The sequence below is a fragment of the Urocampus carinirostris genome, chromosome 12, assembly GCF_059441175.1.
Source record: "Urocampus carinirostris isolate Australia breed hairy pipefish chromosome 12, RoL_Ucar_1.0, whole genome shotgun sequence".
In the NCBI taxonomy this organism is placed as follows: domain Eukaryota; kingdom Metazoa; phylum Chordata; class Actinopteri; order Syngnathiformes; family Syngnathidae; genus Urocampus; species Urocampus carinirostris.
This window is the reverse complement of record NC_142360.1, coordinates 21,253,795-21,275,512: the sequence shown is the minus strand read 5'-3', so window position 1 is coordinate 21,275,512 and position 21,718 is coordinate 21,253,795. Positions and strand designations below refer to the sequence as shown.

Genomic DNA, 21,718 nt, shown 5'->3' with positions numbered 1-21,718 from the left:
GGGTGCTAAGCGACATTTCCAATTGGTTTTATCCCTAAACAACTTTTCCACTGCTTAAGTTAAATATGGTCCAGTGACGAGCCTACTATGTTTGATTGGTTAAACATGGTAGCGCCTTAGCGGAGACAGATGGACGCGTACTTACGTGGAGGGGATTTATTAAGTAACGAAGTAACAACTTCAATGTTGCCTAATGTAGCGGTACTTTTACCATTTTTTCTTCATAGATTTACTCAAGTAAAAGTATAGGGATTTTGAAAGTACTCCTAGAAATACATTTTCCATAACTTACTCAAGTAAATGTAATGGAGTAAATGTACTCCTTTACTAACCACCTCTGCCTACGAATATTTAAAAAAAAAAACACATTTACATGATGTTATATGTATCTTTGCATATTATTAAGTTTTGTTCCATTGTATTCTTTTTATTTTATTATTTTAAATGTTTTGTTTGACTACAAGTTTATTTTAATCGCTTGGAGTGTAGATAAATAATTAGGTGTCGGATGACTTCTTATCCTTATTGGAAAAATGTGTCTTATTTTGCGCTGTGTTGCAAATGTTCTTCCTTTGTGTGTGTGTCCAAAGCACAATTTTGTGAGTCAAGAAGGAGACATTAGCTAAGAACAAAGCGGAACAACACATTTCCGCTTCCTATTTTGTTGCTACTCATTATTTATTGCATTCCTCCAGAATTCCACCAGGAGGGAGTGATATATTCTTCATTCGTTCTATATACTTAATAATCTTCCTTATTAACATAAAATTTGAAGCTAAAATGGGTGCTACCATGTTCCATTTTAGGCATTCGTGTGAATAAACTCACATCATATTGAAGACATTCAAATCACTCTTTGGTTAAGGTGTAGCCTAACGCTATTCCTGCACATCCAATAAAGTTGCAACCTTTTTTGAATGAATCAAAACAAACTTGTGTTAAAAGATAACATTTTGGTGGTCAGAATTTGTGAAACAGATGACAGAAAATGTCAAGTCAAGTTATGTTTATTTGTGTAGCCCTTTATTACAAGAAGTCTCAAAGGGCTGCACAGACCATAGACCATAACAGACAACAGATTATTATTACAGCATCCCATGATCTAAAACCTACATCAGGGCTAGGCAAAACTCAAAACCGGAGATAATCCTCCCTCTCCCAGGATGACCAGGCTGAAAATGATGTTGCAAAGGCACTGTCCAACTTGTTTTCTACCCCTTATTTGTCAACCATTTTGAAAGCACACTTGTGAAACCTGATATAGCTAATATAGATACATATAGCGTGTGATGCTATTCTTATGAGGCTTATGTAAAGCTTTTTTTTTTTGCAGTCCATGTAGAACTATTGTACATTAAGTATATCAGCTTTTATCAAACTAATGCCAGGAACTTCAAGCAAAAGAACAAAGTTAAATTTTCATCATTGTTGATTTAAAGCCCCAGTGTGTCATATTTGACCACTAAATGGCACTGTATTGTCTAATGCATGTTGAGGTTTTGAGTTTTTCCTTGCCCTGATGAAGGTTTTAGATCAGAAGATGGTGTAGTCGGTAGTTTGAGATAATCAGTCAAGTCATCTTTATTTGTATAGCCCTAAATCACGAAGAGTCTAAAAGGGCTTCACAGATTATTACACTATATTGCACAGACTATTTTTCAGCCGACGATAAAAGTAGGTTATTCATATGCTATGGAGTAGAAGTGAGTTTTAAGTTTAGATTTAAACATTTCCACTGAGGTTGCAGATCGGATCTCAGGGGGAAGAGCATTCCACAGCACCGGTGCCCGGATGGAGAACGCTCTCGAACCAGCAGAACACTTCTTTGCTCTTGGGATCACCAGAAGACCGGCACTCTCAGATCGTAGGCTTCGGACCGGGACATAGGGGCAAATCAGATCTGAAAGATAAGAGGTAATCAGTAGTCCACGCAGCCCTTTGAGACTACAAATTTGTCGACGTAGGATTTTTGTTCAAATAAACATGAACATTGGTATGCTAGATAAGGTTTTTTGCTTGGTATTCAAATCAATAGTTTTTTTCTCATGAATAAAAGTGTTTTTTACCACGTGGAGTCACTGAATATTGCAAGCTATCCCTTTAAGCCAGGGATGTCAAACTCAGTTTTGCTCTGGGGCCGGATGAAGACTTTCTGTTCTCAGGCGGGTCGGATCATTAAAAGAATGTCAACATAAAATGTATAGCTTTTTTCAGTATTATGGTTTATTATTAGGCCTAAAGAAGTAACCTACTCCACATATTTTAATCACAGATACAAGGAATCCCTTGTTAACACCACACATTTATATACCTGCAACACTACCTCTTTACGCCCCTTCAAAACGAAAAAAAAAAGGTCTATCACTTTTTCAGATTTCCACAAAAATAAAATTTGACCTGAGACCAGTATTTTGGTCTATGTCTGCTTTATTTTGTGCGTGAGTAAACAGTTCCATCACTTTGGATTTCCGTTTTGTTAAAAGTTTGCCACTTCCATGTTGATGTTTTTTTTTTTAATTATTCCGATTGTGTTCCACTCCTAAATATAGAGTGCGCGATAAAATCGACCTCTTTTCAATGTCAAAAGTTGACTATGTATGCATTTGTTAACAAATAATGGGGGAACAAATAGTTTCATGTCAGGCATTGAATGTGTTAACTGGTTTATCAGTTGAGTGAATGCATGCTTACACCTGGACCAACTCACCCAGCTAAACGAAATCAAAACTGCTTTCTAGTGGCTGGAGAGAGCATTTGGTTAGCATTTATTTATCAAAGTCATAACTTTTGACAGAAATGACCTAGACACATACTCAGAAATCTATGGCAGGCCGCATATAATCATCCAATGGGCATGTATGTTTGACATGCAGCCTTAAACTATATCTTTTTTGTCAAAAAAAAACCACTTTTGATTTACTTCAAACCTGGTGATTGAAAAGCACTCTGGTGCTAACCAGTCCGTCTTTGAACTAAATGCTCTCTGTAAATTTCTCAAAACTTTAAATCAATCAACAACTATTTTAACAATCAAGCAAATGTATGTTTTATTCCCTGATATAAACTTGAAATGAATATTGTTCTTTTTGTGTATAACCATTTAAGATGACTGATCCTATAGTGTTAAATCAAAAACCAAGCATTTGCTTTAACCTGGAAAACAGTGGGCCAAACAATTACTTAATCACTTATGGATCAGTCAGTACAATCATGCATGACTTGCTAACCCATTTATTTGTAATCATAGTAATATAATATTTAATTATGATCATATTCCAAACAAGTACTATTTTCAGTTAATATACGAATTTTCCCAACCTTTAGCCGTTGTTTACAAAACCTTGCATTTGCGTGCACATTGGTTTTGTCTCCTTGATTACAAGTGCTGAATTTTGGAGATCTGGCAGAATCAGCAGCTAAAAAGAGAAACAAAACTAGTAGATCTACATTTTGCAAAACTGGAAATGGTGCAATGAGAACAGAGGCGTAATTGAAGTGACAATAAGTGTGACAAGTACTTTGCAGTCTTCGTAAGCAGTGACGTGAAGTCAGAGAAGCACAGCCGCACCTATCATCATCGTAATATAAAGATAAAATATATTAGATGCTTATATTTATTCACTGTTAAAGTATACTCATTTAACTTTCCAATTTTTAATTTTGTTTTCGAAAACCCTAAACTTTTACACATTATGAATATTATTAGTACATTTATTATTATTATTACAAATTCTATGCTGAACGTCTGAAGATGCAAAATTAGGGATGCAATTCTTCTGCCTCATGGCAGAGGGTGATAGTGAGACCAACGATTCTGATTAGGATCACACTAATTTATAATCGCATTAGCAAGGTAACAGCAAGTCAAGCCATCCTGTAATTTATCTCCAGTTGCAATGACTTTTTTCACAATAAAAATGTTCCTATCTGTTATTTAAAAGGAGCAGCACATAGACGTTCTTTTTTTTGAGGTAAGAAAATAAAACGGGTTTTTCTATGTTACAGTTGATATGTTGCTTTCTTGCTCAGCCAATCAATTAATGAACAACATGTACATTAATTTGTTTAAAATCTGATTGTGCTGGGAGTGCCGAAAGTGCCGGGTATGGGTTTGGAAAAACACACACATAAAACAAAAAGATTATATAGTAGCTATAGCAGATCACAAAAAAATTCTGGGTAGAAAATAAACCACATTTGGTCAAAAGTGATGGATTAGATCCAGTTTTTGTAGTTGCAACCCAACATTTTTAGAGATCATGCGATACAAAAAACATGGTTGGGGAGGGTTACTTTAACTGGATTACTTTTGGATTACTCCAATACCAAATATGCTAATAAAAGACAAAAGAAACTAAATATGAATAAAATTACTAAATTTTGTGCAGGCTTAGAATACATGGAACGGCAAGAATGATGTTGGCAAGCTGTTTGGATTTATATTCATTTTGTTTTTGTCACACTTTATGTTAGTTTTGCCGGAGATCAAAGAGATCAAAGCCAGGAGAGAAAGCTTACCATGTGTTATGAGTCATCATTTTACTCATGTTTAGTTTCTTTTGTCATTTATTAGCATACGGTATTTGGTATTGGAGTAATCCAAAAGTAATTAAAAGTAATCCAGTTAAAGTAACCCTACCCAACCCTGACAAAAAGGTACAATTTTTTAAGTTAATTTCGTACACCTTTGTAATGGCCAAATTCAAGCACCTTTTAAGGACTTTTAAAGACAGTTTCAATTTTGTCCTACATCATTAAAAGAAAAAATACTGGTTAGAAAAATGTTTTTTTCTGAGCCATAAATCTTTCTGAGATTTACGTGTGCCATTTTTAATGTTGAGTGTGCATTTATCAAAGCATAGGATTAAATATGTGAATATACATGTATATTTTTGGAGACAAGTGTGTGTAAAGATTACAGTAAAATGTAGCTTATATTTTTTGTTGCAGGAAATTTTTCCCATAATAATTTATGTCCAAAATTGATATGTAATCCTTGCAGTAGCACACATTTCACAGTGCCTAGTTTAAGGCCCAATCCCATTTCTCTCACTCGGCCCTGAGGACCCTCCAGTGAGGTCCCTCGAAGAGGAGTGCCCTCCGCGAGTGAAGTGCAAAGCGGAAAAGGTTTGGACAAGACTTGCAAGGTTCCACCCCTGTCCAGGAGATGGCGGTAATATTAATTGGCTGTAGACCTCAGTGACGTATTGGTCTACGTCACATGTAAACAACTTGAGTCTCAACCTGTGGTGTGTCAGTTGGAGAGTTCGTGCAACGTTAAAAATGCCCGCTACAGCTGTGTTATTACCGATTGCCTGAAAGCTCATCATCTTTTCCGTGTCTCCAATCAACGGGGGAGAAATGTGCTATACTGAAGACAGCTTCGGCGCTATGTAGTGCTGATTCATCTTTACAAGGTACGTACACTCATTAAAAAAAATGACCCGTTCGGTCAAATACAGTAAAAAGTTAACATACAATGCACGTTCACATAATACCTTATGTTTGTGTAGACATAAATGGCAATCTACTTATTAGTATCTTAATGCCATTTTATGACATATAGTAGGGGTCTTTAGTGTGTGACATGATGAAAAGTAAACACACACAAGAACAGTCCACCTGACCCTTAAGCTGACATAATATCGTCACCAAACTTCCCTGTACGACCCAAAAACCTTAGTTCATAAGGAATTTAATTCAAAAGAGTTGTCATTGGATATAAAAAAGGTAATTTCAACATTTTTTCATGATGCTTACATCATCTATGCCCACATTTATGTCTAAATTGTTTGTTATCTATTGTGTTCCAGAGTGGCTGTCCCATAAGCGTGGACAGGTTGGACAGGAATGTTCCCATCCTGTGCTTATGGTTCGATGTGAAGTCAAAACTCATTCAGGACTTAAGGTTGAGCAAAAAGGTCATGTGGGCCCTGCAGGAGCTGCTAAAGAGGGAACAGGGCCATGGCTGGAGGTCCTGATCTACGTGTACTGGCTGGCCCACGGTCTGTCCCACCGTGTGGTGTCACGGGTCTTCAGGGTTCCCAGGTCCACCATACACAGAATTGTCCACAGTTAATATGGAATAAATTGCCCAAAAGCCATGTTTTAGGCTTTGGAAGTCAGACCCACATTTGCATTCCGTGCTTTTCTGCATTACTATTCAATAAACATCTTTATTTTGAGTAACACCTTGGTGGTTTATTTCATAATGATGTGAGATACTGTGTGTGAACTATGTGACTGTTGGACAGAAAACAACTACAAATCACTCCAGTTGAAATAATAGTTTACTTTCAGAAAAACAAAATCACATTGGGCCGAAATACATAATAGTAAATAAATAATATGTCACAAATTGTAACAAAAATATACCAATACTTCCATAAAGCTGGAAAACACAAACTGGAAGTTCATTGAGTTCTTAATAAAATAAAATATTTTCCTTTTATAAAACAAAGGGAAACATTGCAGGGATGTCACTGTTCTGGAAATTTGTCCAAGAGCTTCCCAAAAAGGACGGGAACCGCTCAGTTTTGGCCACAGTTTCCTCGAGCCTTTTCCTCACTCCGGCAGACTCCGCTTTCAAAAAGTCAAGGAGTGTATCGTGCTTCCTTTTTTTTCTGGGTGATTTGGGGTTTGGCGCCGGATTAGAAGATGCCAACGACGTGCCCGTTGGTGTGGATGGCGTGGTAGCTGTGATGGTGGCCAGCTCTTCCACGGGACGTTCTACATTGGCCTTTAGGTTGGGTGGAAAAAACAAGAATTACTTAATGCTTGTGTATTGCACAAAAACAACTGTGTATAGGATGCTCAACAAGTTGATGTGAGAAATTATAGGATGTGTTCTGGATAATTATTTGATAGTGAATAGATACACAAAATTGACATGTTATTCTTATGGCTGTAAGAGCCTTCTATTGGCCAGCATCACATATGCTTTAGAATTGTCTCCACATTTGGACAACATTTTGAGAAGGTAATTAGTTTACTTAATATGTGTTTACAGAGAAGGCAGTGGACTGTGTGATAGTAATTTGTTTCAACTGTATTTCCACGTGAAATTCGGAGACATTACTCATAATGCATAATGAAAACAAATGCATTCTGATCTCACATGAAATAATCATATTGTAAATAAAACACGACAGCCGAAATTGTGACTATGCTCCTTTAGCGACTGGGCATGTAGATGTAAAAAGCACGACTCGTTTAAGATACAAACAGGGATGGGCTGAACCGTGGTTTTCTGCACAGTTATCCTACTTTACAGTTTTTAGCGTGAAGATTTTTTTTGGGCAGCTCCCTCGGTAGACTTGTGCACTTCGTAAAGTAGCGATTTTGCAATGTTCATGTTTTAACGCGAAAATACGATTTTCTATTGCATTTATGTCTAACTAAGATATCTCAATACATTTCGTTGCAAATAGATGCGCGGTTGTGGAAAACTACTTACATTTGTGCGGTTCCTTTCCGGGCATGTTTGTTGATATTGAGAATTCGCAAAGCCTTCTGGGTAGTCACTTCGCTGCCAAGTGAGGTCGAGAGCCCCCTCGGTCTTGAAGTGGTTACGACATGGTTTGAGGGCACTTCTGCCTCGGTCTTGAGAGTATCGGGACACACCCCATTTTCACGTGAACGCGCAAACCGAGTGACTAGGGCACATAGCGAGTGAAAGTGCGAAGAATGGGACTCAGCCTAAGTGTAGCATGCACCTGTCTTCTTGGGTACTAAACGTAGGGGGCATGATGATTCATAGAACAATGCCGTACAAACTAAGGACAGCTGCCCTTGAATCACGAGGGAAGAAGACATGCAGTGGCAAAGCCCCCAGAGAGGAGTGTCGCTGTCATTTTACAAGCACCAAATATTTAAGCACCTTTAAATCCCTGCAAACACAACCTTAAAATACAATTTTAATTCAATTTCCAAGGATTTCAAGCACCCGTACGAACCCAGTTTTCAATATTTTCAGGATTACACTAAACAAAAAAAAACAATTTTTTTGTCATGATTACGCTGTACAAAATACGGCAGCTGGGTGGTTAGCTCGCAGGCCCACAGTGCGGAAGTCCAGGATTTGATTCCAGCTACCGCTGACTCCCAGTGCCCTGAGACTGGCTGGCAACCAGTTCAGGGTGTCCCCTACCCACTGCCTGAAGATGGCTGGGATGGGCTCCCGCACCCCTGCGACCCTACAGTGAATAAGTGGTGCAGATAATAGATGGATTGATGTTGTACAAAACAAACAAACGGTGTGGTGTTAATGTTGGGGTGTTTTTACTAGTATTATCTAATAGTCCTATTTTTTGTGTCATGTGGTACATTTGGGTGTTTGTTTTTAACATTTGGAGGAGTTCTTTCTTACAAAAGGGCAGGAAGTCAGAAAAAATGACACTAACAGTTTATTGATCCACACTTGACCCAAAAGGTTATGTTTCACCAAACTTTTTCAGAAGAATTTAAATCTACTACCTTCACATATGTGTGCAGAAAGCTTAAATTGGTTTCACGTTGAAAAGGTTTTTCTTGAACACAGATAAAGATTTCTGAATTAGACTACTCAGGACATGCTTGAATATTGTTTGCCCTCGTTTTCATGCTTCCTTTGGCTGTTCAGGCTTGCTGTTCTCATTCTCAGCAGCTTTTTACAAATGCATTTATCGTACTTGTCTTTAAAATAAACTGCCAATGTGACTGAAGTTATCGCCATGATGCAAAGTCCAAAGGTCTGAATTGCATCACAAGAACATCAAAGAAAAAGAAATAAGTCTTGAGAGTAACCAGAAAGCAAATAACTTGAATAGTAATAGTTAATTCTGACAATGTACTGTACGTGATGTACAGTAATCTTTGGTTCGGGATGTAATTGCAATAACCTTCAATCAAATATTTTGACGTAATGCCTGAAACCTGCCTTGTAACAAAGTTGAAATGACACCGAGAGCAATGTTGCATTTCATTTGACATTAAACATGCTCAAACCAGGTGTTGAGGTATAGGCCCACCCGTCTTCATACTTCCACGGCTCCCTGCCCTTACAAACTGTCATATTTTCCCTTACAAAATAATCTTACACCATATTTTTTTCTCAAACGTGTTTATTTATGTAGTTTAACATGTTATATTGTACATGTGTTTTGTTATATCATATATATTGTTAATTAACATTTTGTTGTGAGATCTGAGTTGCTTGACATGAATGAGGTTTATTATAAAAAAAGTTCAAAAATTGAGTAGCTTGGACGTTCACTGTAGAAGGAAAAAAATACATGAAAATAAAATGAAGTAGAGATTTCCTATTCAAATTATTAATTCATTTTCTGCATTAAATTATTGTTGGTAATATACTGATTGAAGGGATAACCACAAACCCGTCTTTTTTCATTTTTTCGAAAATTAGAAAATAAATTGTTTTTATAAGAAAAGTGCATGGATTGAAAAAATGAAATTTAGCTGAAAAATTAAAACCGCGGAGATCGGATTTTCCAGTAAGTAGGGAAGTAACATCTTTCACAAAAGACCTTTGTTAAGACTAAACCCAGCTGGATTTTGAAGGTTGTGTGAGAAGATGAGGGCATATTCATCAGAACACCACTTAGAAACATTGCTGGATATTACTGAACAAAAGGATACATTGAAACATCGGGTGAACATAATTTAGCTGGAAAACACATGCACTAGTGACAAAATAGGTATCCAGTGACACATCGTAATCAAACATTATTTATCTAAAATACTTAATATAAGAATAAGAATCAATATCCTAAACCCATAAGAGAAACCAGGTACGGTTGTAAAACATTTTTCTTTCTCGTTCCACAGGTTATGATCTCTTGCACTAGTCTTCTCACTTTTATACAAGGTACCGTAATATATATTTTATAAGTAAACATCAATGGTAGAGCGGTAAGTAGCTCCAAAGATCTGTGACAGTCTCACATGCAAAAAGATGCACAGTGTTACAACCGTAACCAGTACAGTACCAGATATGGTTGTAACACTGCTAGTGGACAGTTGAAACAGTGTGATTTTTTTTTTTATTACAAATAAAATTCAGGTTGGTCAGCATGGCGGCGTAGTGGTTAGCGCGTGTGCTGCACAGTTCTGAGGTAATGAGATTGAACCTTCCTGAGCGGAGTTTGCATGTTCCTCTGGGCACTCTAGTTTCCTCCCACATTCCAAAAACATGCATGTCAGGTTAATCGACCAGTCCAAATTGTCCCTAGGTGTGAATGAGCGAGCAAATTGTCTGTCCCTGCGTGCCCTGCTACTGGCTGGCAACCTGTTCAGGGTGTCCAATGCCCACTGCCGGAAGATAGCTGGGATGGGCTCCAGCACCCCGGCGACCCTATTGAGGACAAGCGGTGCAGATAATGGATGGATGGATACAATTCAGGTAGTCCATTTTTTGAAGAACTATTTATTTAATAGAAATATATGACAAGAAGAGCATGGAATAACACAAAGTGCTTGTGTCTATCATTAGTACAAACAGCGTTACTAATCAGAGAGGGCAGTTTTGGCAAATGTATAAGCCAGTGCCTTGAAGACAGCCTTCACCAGCAAATTGCTTGCCATCAAAACACTGCACCCACTTTTCTTTTCTTTCTTTCTTTTTTTTCTTTCTTTGCTCTTGCATTTGTCCTTACAGACTAGACAGAAATTACGTTTTTTGGAAGTTGTACAACTGTCCCTGGACCTATCAGCCATCATTAAGCTAACATTTTCTCCAAGTGGTTGTTAGCTAGCATGAAAAAAACCAAACGACAGGATTGAAGCCAGGAATGTGGACATTATGGCTATGTGTCGGAAATGTGCGAATCTTTACCATAGTTGACGTAAAACAAAAACAGCGAGAGAGAAACATTTTGAAATCTTACCCGAAAATGTGCTTCTTGACAATGTCACTCCGAGTCATCAAACGTCATGTGCGAGGTCAAAATGCAAAGGAGAATTCTATATCAGTAGCATCAATAAATTCTCTTCCAATTGGTCAAACTTTGATTGTTACAACTGGAACATGTCTCCCCTACTAGTGTGGTTCGTAAATGTAATTTAATTGTTGGCCAATACTAAAATTACACATCACAGACTTTCGAAGGTTCATGAGCTCGAATTCATGCTTACATCAGCACGTCAGTAGCAAATAAATGGATCTACACAAGACCTTTTCGTCGACGCTCTGCCACGTTATTCATTCTAGATCCGACGTGCATTAATCAAATATGTGTTTTGTTTTGTTTATAGATCGAGATTAAATACAAACTTGAGAAAGTCTGGCTTGTTAAGCTTTGAGTTCAACTTTTTATACATAGAGTTGGGAGTGGCTGGTGGTGACTTATAAATGGACACGCGTTTTTTCGAACGTGTTCAAATTTGACATTTGTAATCACTAGAATCAAATTGAAAGTGTTATATGGGACTAAAATAACTATTATTTTTCGAAAGAGGTCGTATAACCGAACGAAACGGAGAACACGTATTGAAAGTAAAGAAACACAGTAAAATAGGTCGCCTGCGAATGTATTCATCCGCCAGTGCTATATTACGCAATGAAACCGAGGGCCAATCACCACCCTGGCGGAGTGATTTAATAAGGACTACACCCAAAGCCCTTGTCTAGCCTTCTGTAGGTTCTCTTGGGTTGCGAGAAGAAGAGAGCAGGGGTACAGGAAGAAGATTTTAGACTACCGGTAACTACAGCTATTAACCCTCCCTCTCTCAAGTCTTCACCCGAGAGCCTATCGTAGAAACCTTTTTTTGGACCCGCTTTTCCCCTTTTTTTACCTTGATTCAGGAATCATGGCCAATAGTTGGGATGGCTACGTGCAGAATTTGATGGCCGGTGACAACTGCTTGGACGCGGCTGTTGCTGGCATCACTGATAACTTCGGCCTCTGGGCGGCTCATCAAGGAGGCACTTTCTCCAAACTTTCGGTGAGTATATTTTTATAATAATTCTCTTTTTCACTCTTTAGACATGTGACACAACAGCCGCGTGCGTGCCTTGCCTGTGGGTAGGCCTCGTCCGACGGTGTGGTACACATGGCGTCTTTGCTTTTGTCTTCCAGTTTTCCAAACGTACGTTTATTAGTGGCTTGTGACGTCGATTGCCGGTTTTAAGAATGTATAAAGGCAAAAGTTTAACAGAAACTGTACTGATTACGCCCAAATGAGCTTATTTGCCCGCTTGGAACCGCGCACTTTAGCCGGAAGCCGACAGGCATGACTTGCTACTTGAGACCGGTACAAATCGATTTGTGTTTGTTCTAGAAGTCGCCGGGCTTTGGTGTTCAAATTGTCATATAGTGGCCTTTTTAGAATGTGACTTTTGATGTATTTTTTTTTTTCTCGATAACTCAAGTGAAGTTTCCTCCCCCCTGGCCCAACGTTTGTCTACGGGCCAGAGGGCGCTCTTCGCGGGTTACTCATTCACCATTTTCCGCCTTTGATTACCCCCCCCCCCCTTTCCCTCGAATCTTTAGTCGCATTATGGAATGGAAATCTACTACATGAATGTGTATTTTTTTAAAATCAATCAACGTCGCTGAATAGTTAATAAATCCACAGGGGTTTTATTTGATCATTGTACTAGCGTCGTTTAACCGGCATATGCGCTTGGGCGTAGGGAACAATGACCCCTGATCAGCTTCGTTCCCCCTTTCTAATTTTTAGTGTTTTCGGTACGATGATGGAAAATCCCGAAAACTTCTACTTAGATTATGGAGGGAACAAGGCCCCACCTCGAAGCCTATAGCGAGACTGGCGCACGGTGTCGCTTCCGCTTCCTGGATAAGGAAGCATGTGCTGCTGGTGCGCCCGTGACTCTGCAAATCTGCTAGACATGACGCGTGCTACGCTTTTAACATAACAATTAACTTTATTAGAATTTGAAGAGGTCGTCAAATGTCAAACATCTGCAAGGAGAACTACGTGTGGGGGACTGGTTGGATTTAGGCTCAAGTGCCGTCTGCAAATAGTCTTCGAATGCATACTAAGTGTTTTGCAGAACGCAACTAAGCGTTTCCTCTTTTGCAAAAAAAAATTCATTGATTCAGGGGTGGGCAACTTAGGCGTGAGGCTCATTTGGTTAACAAAATTATCCAGGAGGAAGGAAAAAAAATTAGTTTTTGTATGTGTCAATACAGTCTTGCATTAGATACCCAACAATACATGAGGGGAAAACTATGTAGACCCATCTCTATTTTTGGACTCTCAAAATAAATGTGTAGTGAAGTCTTCAGCTGCAAAAAATGTACACCAACATGTACAGTACATACTTTATTTCTTTGATCAAGAAGCTTATCATTTATTCAAATTGGTTTTGACACATTCTGAATTTAGGTGATGTTGTATTTTTAAAGCACTATGTGTTATAATATGCATCAGGAAAAACCTAGAATGCAATACAGCTGTTTTTTATAACATGTTTAAATATTTATAAGAAATAGATAGATACTTAATTCATCCACGGAGGGAAATTCACAAGAAATGGCAAGTAGATAAAAATGTAGCCAACTATTTTTGATTGATTGGGACAATAGTTGCACCAAATCAACGTTTTCATATTGAACTAGACAATTCCCGCCGCAAATTGTAAGAGTTGTGATTGATCTGGCAGATGTTGGTAGATAACTGTAGCGTTGAGTTGTTAGCATTATGAGTTAGCCTAAAGATGTATTTGTAATTTTTAACTTGGTTCTGTGGGGGACTTCTCCCCTCACCCCCCGGTACTGGCAAGTTCATTTCGGATGGGCCCATAATCGTTATCAACAAGGATATGCCTTGTGGAGGTCTAAAACTCTCATTCATGGTAATAACATTGTTATTACACGTTAAAAACTTTTTAAATATACAAGTTCAAATAGAATGGGCCGTTAGATTTGAGTTGGCCCATCCGGAATCCATTGAGCCCTTTCATTTTGCTGATTCGTTAGCATGTAGCCATTAGCATAATTTTTTAGGATGAAGCAACAAGCATTTAGCCGTTAGCATCACTTTTTAGCGTATAGACATTTGCACAACTCATCAACATGTACCTATTAGCATAATTCGTAAATATGAAATTGTTAAAATATTGCCATTACCCAAAAATTTTAGCATAAAGAAGTTAGCATTGCCGACAGTGTTTACAGCTAGGGGCGGCAGTAGCTCAGGAGGTAGAGCGAGCGTTTTAGGATTACGGCATCCCAGTTCAAATCCCTGCTTGTCCATGTTACATGCCGAAGTGCCCTTGGGTAAGACACTGAACCCCCAATAAGCAGGTTAGCAGCCTTACATGGCTGCACAGATCACGGCCACTACTGGGAAATGTGAAGCACAATGTCATGCGCTTTGGAAAGTCATTGACTTGGAAAGCGCTATATAAATGCAGATCATTTCATTTTCATTTCATACTTGGGCTAGGCCAGCCCAAAACGTTGCTACCGGCGCACATAGCTGTTAGCATCTTCTCTCTAGCATCCACTCTCTGGAATTCACCATTTACCCATGGTTAAGGGTAATGTGGGTTGCGCCCCCTCAAGCCACCCTGGACAGTCCCTGCTTACTATGACTACCCTCTGGGAAAGCCCTCGTAACCATGACTACCCATAGAAATGAATGGGCCCATGTATTCCGGATGGGAAAATATCAAAACCCATTATTCCAGATGGGGACTTTTTGGGTCTCCGGGGCTCCTCCAGAGGATGTCAATAGACAACCCACAAGAGTCCGGCCGGGCCGGAATTTTTGGTACATGAATGGTTGGGTTTCGGCTGTTCTTGATCTAGTTATTTTCATTAAATATTTTTTTGTAAATCGACAAATTTTATGCACTCTACATTTATTTTGTCTCTTGAATTTCTGCACCGTTCAAACATATTAACTTTGAACAGTCAAATGTCAATTGCTTGGTTACTTAATTTTATTCACAGGTAGACTTGGACGTTTGCAAATTCACCGATGATTAAATAATTGTTAGTTGCAGCCCTACTTGAATAAACTCGTGCCATCTTTGTCCACACCGAAATGACCAACGTGGTTTCAATCTACAGGTATGTGCAGGTGTTATGCCGAGAAGTGTATCCCCTGTCATGGGAGCGCGCACACGTCACTCCTGTTGCTACAACCACTTTTACCTCGTTTTATCTCACTTTTACATCACTTTTCGGGTATGTAAGGGCGAACATACAGGACTGTCTCAGAAAATTAGAATATTGTGATAAAGTTCTTTATTTTCTGTAATGCAATTAAAAAAACAAAAATGTCATACATTCTGGATTCATTACACAACAACTGAACTATTTCAAGCCTTTTATTATTTGAATATTGCTGATTTTGGCTTACAGCTGAAAAAAAACTCAAATCCTATCTCAAAATATTAGAATACTTCCTCAGACCAAGTAAAAAAATAATTTTATAATAGCAAAACTGATGGGGGGTGCATTTCTCGGCAGGCAAAAACGCACCCCCCTTAAAACGGGTTCAGTTGCATCTAGCGAGCTGTGCTTTTCACTGTGAGAATATGGGCCCACCACGAGTAATAAGGGTAAATTTCATGGACCTGTGACCTTCATAGCCAGCGATAGATGGGGGGTGCCTTTCTCGGCAGCCAGACTGTTGCAGCCAGGCTGGTCCCTCCCACCAGCTTTGTTTACATTTGTTAGGTTGATGTCGGATCATTCGTACTAGAAAAAAAGGACACCGTTGCTGTGACAATATTAGGCACACGATGATCTGTTTATTCAAGTCAAACACAAAATACAATTACCGACGTGTTACGTCTTCGTTTGACTACGAGAAGAAATCAAACACGTTCGTCTCCCGTTTATCTGATGGTTTGACAGTTCTCATGCCATTAGCTACACCGCTTATCCTGGTTTGACACCTCGTTTCAGCTTTATGGTAGCGTGCATAACGGTTTAAATACGAGCGATTTGAGTCGGAAAAGGCAAAATAAACACATAACCTGCTCAAAAGTGGTTTATATACGGTGTGCATTACCGTTCGATTACATTCCCAACAAATGCAAGACGAAGTGGTCTGGGATATATGTTCGCCCTTACATACCCGAAAAGTAATGTTAAAGTGAGATAAAACGAGGTAAAAGTGGTTGTAGCAACAGGAGTGACGTGTGTGCGCGCTCCCGCGACGGGATACAATTCTCGGCATAACACCTGCACATACCTGTAGATTGAAACCACGTTGGTTATTTTCAGTGTGGACAAAGATGGCACGAGTTTATTCAAGTAGGGCTGCAACTAACAATTATTTTAATCATCGGTGTATGTACATCTTTGCTTAATAACTAAAAATGTATATAAATGTATGCTATACAGCTGCAAATATGTAAGATGCGTTCGTCATAAAGTGCAGAGATAAGAGGCAACATCGGAAAACGGAACTTGACCCCACAAGGGAAACTTTGTATATTTGTCAAATATGTATACGATTACTTTTTTCAACTTAGGTAAACGAGGGACATTTTTAAGGTCATCTGAATAATTCCATGAGAAAATAGCTTTTTGGGGAGTAAGAGCTGTTGAATATTAGCTGCTTACTTGCTTTGTATACGAAGGATTGGGATTTAGGTTTCACTATCTTTAAATTTTAACATGTAGGATTTTACAAACTGTAGGTTTTTTTTATTTAATATTTGGCTTTAGGGTTTATACATTATTCAGTTCCCTTTTCCTACAGGTAGTGCTCAGTGTTATCAAACAGGGCTGTGGATGGATTTATACCAGACTTTTATTAGTGTTGGGGAATTGGTCTTTAGAGGCTTGAAAAGGCACTTGAATTTCCTCATTAAAATATGTGTGTATGAACCGTGATTTTTATATCCACTGCATGTTTAAATATAAACAAATTAAATGTCTTAACTGTTTCCTAAAAACCCTAGAGTATATTTGGGGTCATATGGGTGTTCACTTGGATCCTAAATGCAAGCTTAAACATTCAGGTTTTAAACGGGTTATTACACCTTTTATGGTAATAAATGGACAGTAAAAAGCAAGATAGCCACCTGAAGACAAAGAACTTGTTTAAGTGTTGTGACTAGTGCTAGACTTTGTCTAGAGCATTGAAAGAAGATGGAGAGAAACTGGATTGGGTTGTGGTTTAAAAAGCCTTTTTTTCTACACTTGTATCCTGGCTCAATAATTCTGAATTGCTATTTTTATCTTTTGCAGAACGATGAAATCACAAAATTGGTGTCATTGGACAACCGTGACTCAATCTTCATCCATGGCTTGACTTTAGGAAAGGAGAAATGCTCTGTGCTCAGAGATGATTTTCATAAAGAGAATTTTTGGACAATGGACCTCCGAACAAAAAATAATGGGCAAGGTACCACGTACAACATCGGTATAGCCAGAAGTGCAAAAGGTACGTTCTGTGACTCAAGTGAAAGTATTATTGTAGCCTGTCCTTTGCCATATAACATCAGTTGCGTTGTGCTGTCAAATTAGGTTAAACATCACGTGGCCTGTTATGTATTAGTTTTTGACATCATTTTCCCTACTACTTGATCAACTTCCCCCTAACGAAACTTCTCATTTACAAACCTCTAGCATGGGACCGGGAGACGATTCATTACCATGTATAAGGGTACTTTGACATGACCACTGTGTGTCATAAATTTTAAAAATTCACTGTTAACATTACCAACTAACTTTAGTTTGATTCTGGGAAAAAAATGTTCCAAAATGTCAGGCAATGAAAGATTATAATTTAAACACCATCAATTCCCTGACTTCCTCCTTTATTTTGACTATTTTCTCATGTCATTTTTAATTTCAAGTTAAACCAAAAGGGAAAACTCAAGCTTACTCTTGTCTGAAGTTTTATTTTTGAGTAGTGAATATATATATATATATATATATATATATATATTTATATTTATATTATATTATATTATATTAACCTCCCAATCCAAGCATTTTTAGCGACACGCTGCTAGTATCTTTTAACCTCTAGCTCACAGGGCATTTTATTTTTTTTTATTTTTTTACAAAATCTGTCCATTCTATATTTAGAAAATATGGTTAGACATTGTCCATGAACAGTTTTGAATGTCTTATTTTAGAAAAACACAACTTTTTTTTTAAAACCCTAGCATGCATGGAGTAAGCTCAGTCCTTACCTGGACCATCAGCTGTTGAGACCGCTTGCGTGTTCATGTGTGCATTAAACTGATGTAAAAGCTCTTCAGATCAAACCCTCAAAGTCGCTTTCCTGAAACTAGTTGAAACTCTTGACTTACTTGTGGTCCACACAGGCAGAATTGTCTGGGTCAGCAACCCAAAAAGTTAAGCCATACTGGACAAAAAAAAAATCTGGAGCTGCTATAAAACATTAGCCTTACAAATCTTATGAATGCATCCCTCCTGTATTTAGCTAAGTTAGCCTACCATATTCAGGACTCGGTCAGATACAGTGCATTCTGTGGAGAATGATGCACCACGTGACTGCTGTAAAATTCGGACTACGGACCACACCTGATTATATGTAGACATATTTACAAAGATGGTACACAGAAAATTCTGTTAACGTTCCGACGACTCGTTTTAATAAACGCATACATGTCTTTACGATGTCACCACTCACTGAAATTTGTCATGCCACATATTGGAAAGCTGAAAGTTTTTGGATTCAAAATATATCAGAGACGCATAATTAGTCTGAGGCAAGATAGTCAAACTACAAAGCCAGCGTAACTCACCAGTACGTGCCCTGGCTGCCTTAAACTTCTTTGAATCTCCGCAAAATGGCCTCTTAAAATCAAAGATGATCCATCCGTGTATAATATTTACTCCAAAAGGCACTATAATGGAAAAATCTGCTTCTTTGGATGTTGTTTTCTTTTTGCCTCATTATTTCCGTTTACAAATAAACAAACTCGTACAATTATTCCCACTGTGGTACTTGTCCCGTTTCGATTGACACCTTTTCCATGATGCTCGTTTTATCCATGCACAAAGCGCGGAGTAACATTAAACTTCTACCTCGACACATGTATTCCACCTTGCTCACTCCTACATTTACTGCTCCGGTGCCCCTGGCGGCTGTTGGGAAAAAATGCAAAAAGTAGCCCCATCAGCTGCACGGTTGAAAGCTTGAGGAAAATGTCATAGTTTAGTCTAAATTTATGATACAAAGTTAAACTTAATTACAATATTAATGAAAAAGTATGTTTTATTGCTTTGTCCGACACAGGAAACGCAAGAGAACACAAGAGTTGTAATTAAAATGTAATATTTTAAACATTTTAGAGCATTGGAACACAATTGTTTCATTTTTGTCCTAAAGAAACCATGTTAAAAGAAAATACATTTCCTCCCCAATCTTTTTCAATTTGTACATTTTTGAAAAGCTCTCGGCAGGGCTAAAAAGCCACATGCTGCTCCTGAGTCGCGGGTTGCCGACCCCGTCACTATCGTGAGGGTGAAAGTCAAGTCCATGGTCATTAGTCAGACTTATTTGACAAACAAACAAATAAATGAAATGAAAGCATGATTTAACCAGACCAAAAGCAAATAAATTGAATGACTGCTGTAAACGCAACCTCGCTATAGATCACTTAAAACTGCACTGTCTAAGTAAACGCGACCTTTTAATGGAACACAAACTTCTCTGGGTGACCCAAACCTTTTATTAAACGGTAGTGTATGTCAAGTCAAGTCATGTCATGTATGACGTTTGCTGCAATTGGCATGCTGCTTTTGCTTACAAGATCAGCTAGCTGAAACCCAAATGATTGGTTGCTCAATCAAGTTTTTGTTTATCAAAGCCATCAATGTAGTAAGATTGTGAAATGCATACCAGAAATTGTGGACTATAAGCCGCATGATCAAATCAAAGGAAGAAACACTGCAAGCTGCTCCGAACTTAAAGCTGCAAACTCACAGCCATCAAAATGAACTCGTTGACGTTCATTTCCAATCACCTGAATATGTATAGTTCAGAAAAGCAACACATTTTGATATATCCGCCATTGTACAAATACAGTGGTATACGGTGAATCCCGTTACGTAACGTACACTTATACTGTGTGCATTTCAAACTTTATCCAGTATATAAGGCACACGCTCAAAATTTTGGGCAAATTTGGGGGTTTTTGGTGTAACTTTAATCTGAAAAAAATATGGGAATTTTCCCTAATGTATTTGAGCTTCATTTAATTTTGTTCGTCTCCCTCTGTTTGTGATGCAGCCATCGTGATGGTCAAGGGCAAGGATGGAATCCACGGGGGGACGCTCAACGACATAGTATTCAAAATGGCTACTTTTCTGAGAGGTGCTGGATATTGAAGCGTTCCGTGCCAGGTCACCCAACTGACCAGCTACCTGTCTACCTTACCACCCTGTTGCATTTCACACTTCTGTCCTTATTGCTCGTTACTTCTTCTCGCCCCAAGCAAACCCTCTCAGCCTTTTCAGTTAATCCGCGGCCAAGGACGTCACCTGTCTAAAAGACCAGCAGAACAAAAGCCAAACCGTTGTTCCTGGCCACTGCCTCGTTTAGACTGGAGCGCTCAAGCATTAACCCGTCAACGTCTTCCACATTACCCCGACATCGACTTCCTTGAAGAGAAGCTGTTTTGCATCCGTTGCCGGCTCTCACCTCCCGGTAACCAAATAGCTCGACTCACACTCGTCAAAGCACGGCCGTTTGGCTCGGTTTACGATCAAGCAGAGTTTCACTGTTCCTGGACAAACGCTGAAAATCAACGGACATTCCAGTTAGCTCAGGCACTTTTATTTTGCCAGCTCCCGTCATTTGTTTCATTAAAGGTTCACTTTCAACTGAACAGTATCTCTTGCTTTCTAACCAGCTGGAGTGTGTTCTGTTTCTCCAGATAGGACCAAAAGTTCGGGTGTTGGGGGGGAACAAAACCTCCCAAGTTAGGTGACAGCAAAGGGTTAGCGTGAATATTTTTTGTCTCAGCCCAGTTTCAGAAGCTAATACCGAATTTGAATGATTCATCCTTGTGCTTTGAAAACTGAGCAGGTGGAATGAGTTGCCTTCTTTCACCATCCAGAGTTGAGAAACCTACAACTGTAACGTTTAACTGATTATAGAGTAGTGACACGTCTTTAGGGTGATGGGTTGGATGAAACCAACATACTGTTTGTATCAGAACCTGTGTAATCCTGTGCCATAATGTAACGAGGTCTGTTGCTCTCGAAAGAAATTTTCCCGCCCCATATCTTGTCCTTTTTGTTTTGCTTCACTATTCAGGCCTTGCGTAGTCACCAATTTCCAATTCTGCATCGCTGATTTGTACAATTTTCATTTTGTATCTGGGATAGTCTGTAAATTCATTGAAATTTCATATGCATACAACAAAGAAATGCCATATTGATTTATCGCCTTTGTTTACAGACAGATCAAAATTAAATTTATTCCAACCGGAGTACAAGTTTCTTGTTCTGTTTGTGTATGTGCGATATACGGGTAAAGGTAGACTGAAGTGGTTTTGCTGTGTGCAGTGGTCTATGTTAATGAATTAGTTTTTTTTTTTTTAACTGCAAATCTGAAGAATACAGAACAGATGGTTATTGGCGATTGTTTGAAACAAGGTGCATGAAAGAGGCTGTTAGGTACAGAAGTAGTCTAAATGGCAAGACTTGGTAGTGTGATTGGGGTGTTTGTGCGTTGATTACCTATGTTCTATGTAGTTATTTCTTTCTGCTGGTTAAATTTATATGCTATATATCAAGCATTGCTTGAT

General features: G+C 38.6%; 1 protein-coding gene and 2 long non-coding RNA genes across 3 annotated transcripts; 2 read left to right on the top strand and 1 right to left on the bottom strand.

Annotated features, from left to right (window-relative positions):
- Positions 1-991: 991 nt before the first annotated feature.
- LOC148355236 (uncharacterized) lies at positions 992-12,037 on the bottom strand. Its single transcript, XR_015852301.1, has 4 exons — positions 10,884-12,037; positions 3,519-3,568; positions 3,319-3,416; positions 992-1,900 (listed from the first exon to the last, which is right to left on the bottom strand). It is a non-coding gene; the product is annotated as an uncharacterized LOC148355236 (long non-coding RNA).
- On the top strand, positions 5,028-6,189 carry LOC148355237 (uncharacterized). The gene is made up of 2 exons (XR_015852290.1): positions 5,028-5,417; positions 5,814-6,189. It is a non-coding gene; the product is annotated as an uncharacterized LOC148355237 (long non-coding RNA).
- Positions 11,530-21,400, top strand: LOC148355235 (profilin-1-like). Its single transcript, XM_088350403.1, has 4 exons — positions 11,530-11,696; positions 11,801-11,940; positions 17,175-17,370; positions 20,197-21,400. The coding sequence occupies exons 2-4, from the start codon at positions 11,806-11,808 to the stop codon at positions 20,292-20,294; spliced, it is 429 nt and encodes a 142-aa protein (XP_088206529.1). The 5' UTR covers positions 11,530-11,696; positions 11,801-11,805; the 3' UTR covers positions 20,295-21,400.
- Positions 21,401-21,718: the final 318 nt, after the last annotated feature.

What these genes read in the sequence shown, in the direction of transcription:
- LOC148355235 (XM_088350403.1), top strand. Translation starts at nt 11,806, where the DNA reads ATGGCCAATAGTTGGGATGGCTACGTGCAGAATTTGATGGCCGGTGAC. An exon ending in GCACTTTCTCCAAACTTTCG is followed by an intron (nt 11,941 to 17,174) that starts GTGAGTATATTT and finishes TATCTTTTGCAG; the next exon opens with AACGATGAAATCACAAAATT. An exon ending in TATAGCCAGAAGTGCAAAAG is followed by an intron (nt 17,371 to 20,196) that starts GTACGTTCTGTG and finishes TTTGTGATGCAG; the next exon opens with CCATCGTGATGGTCAAGGGC.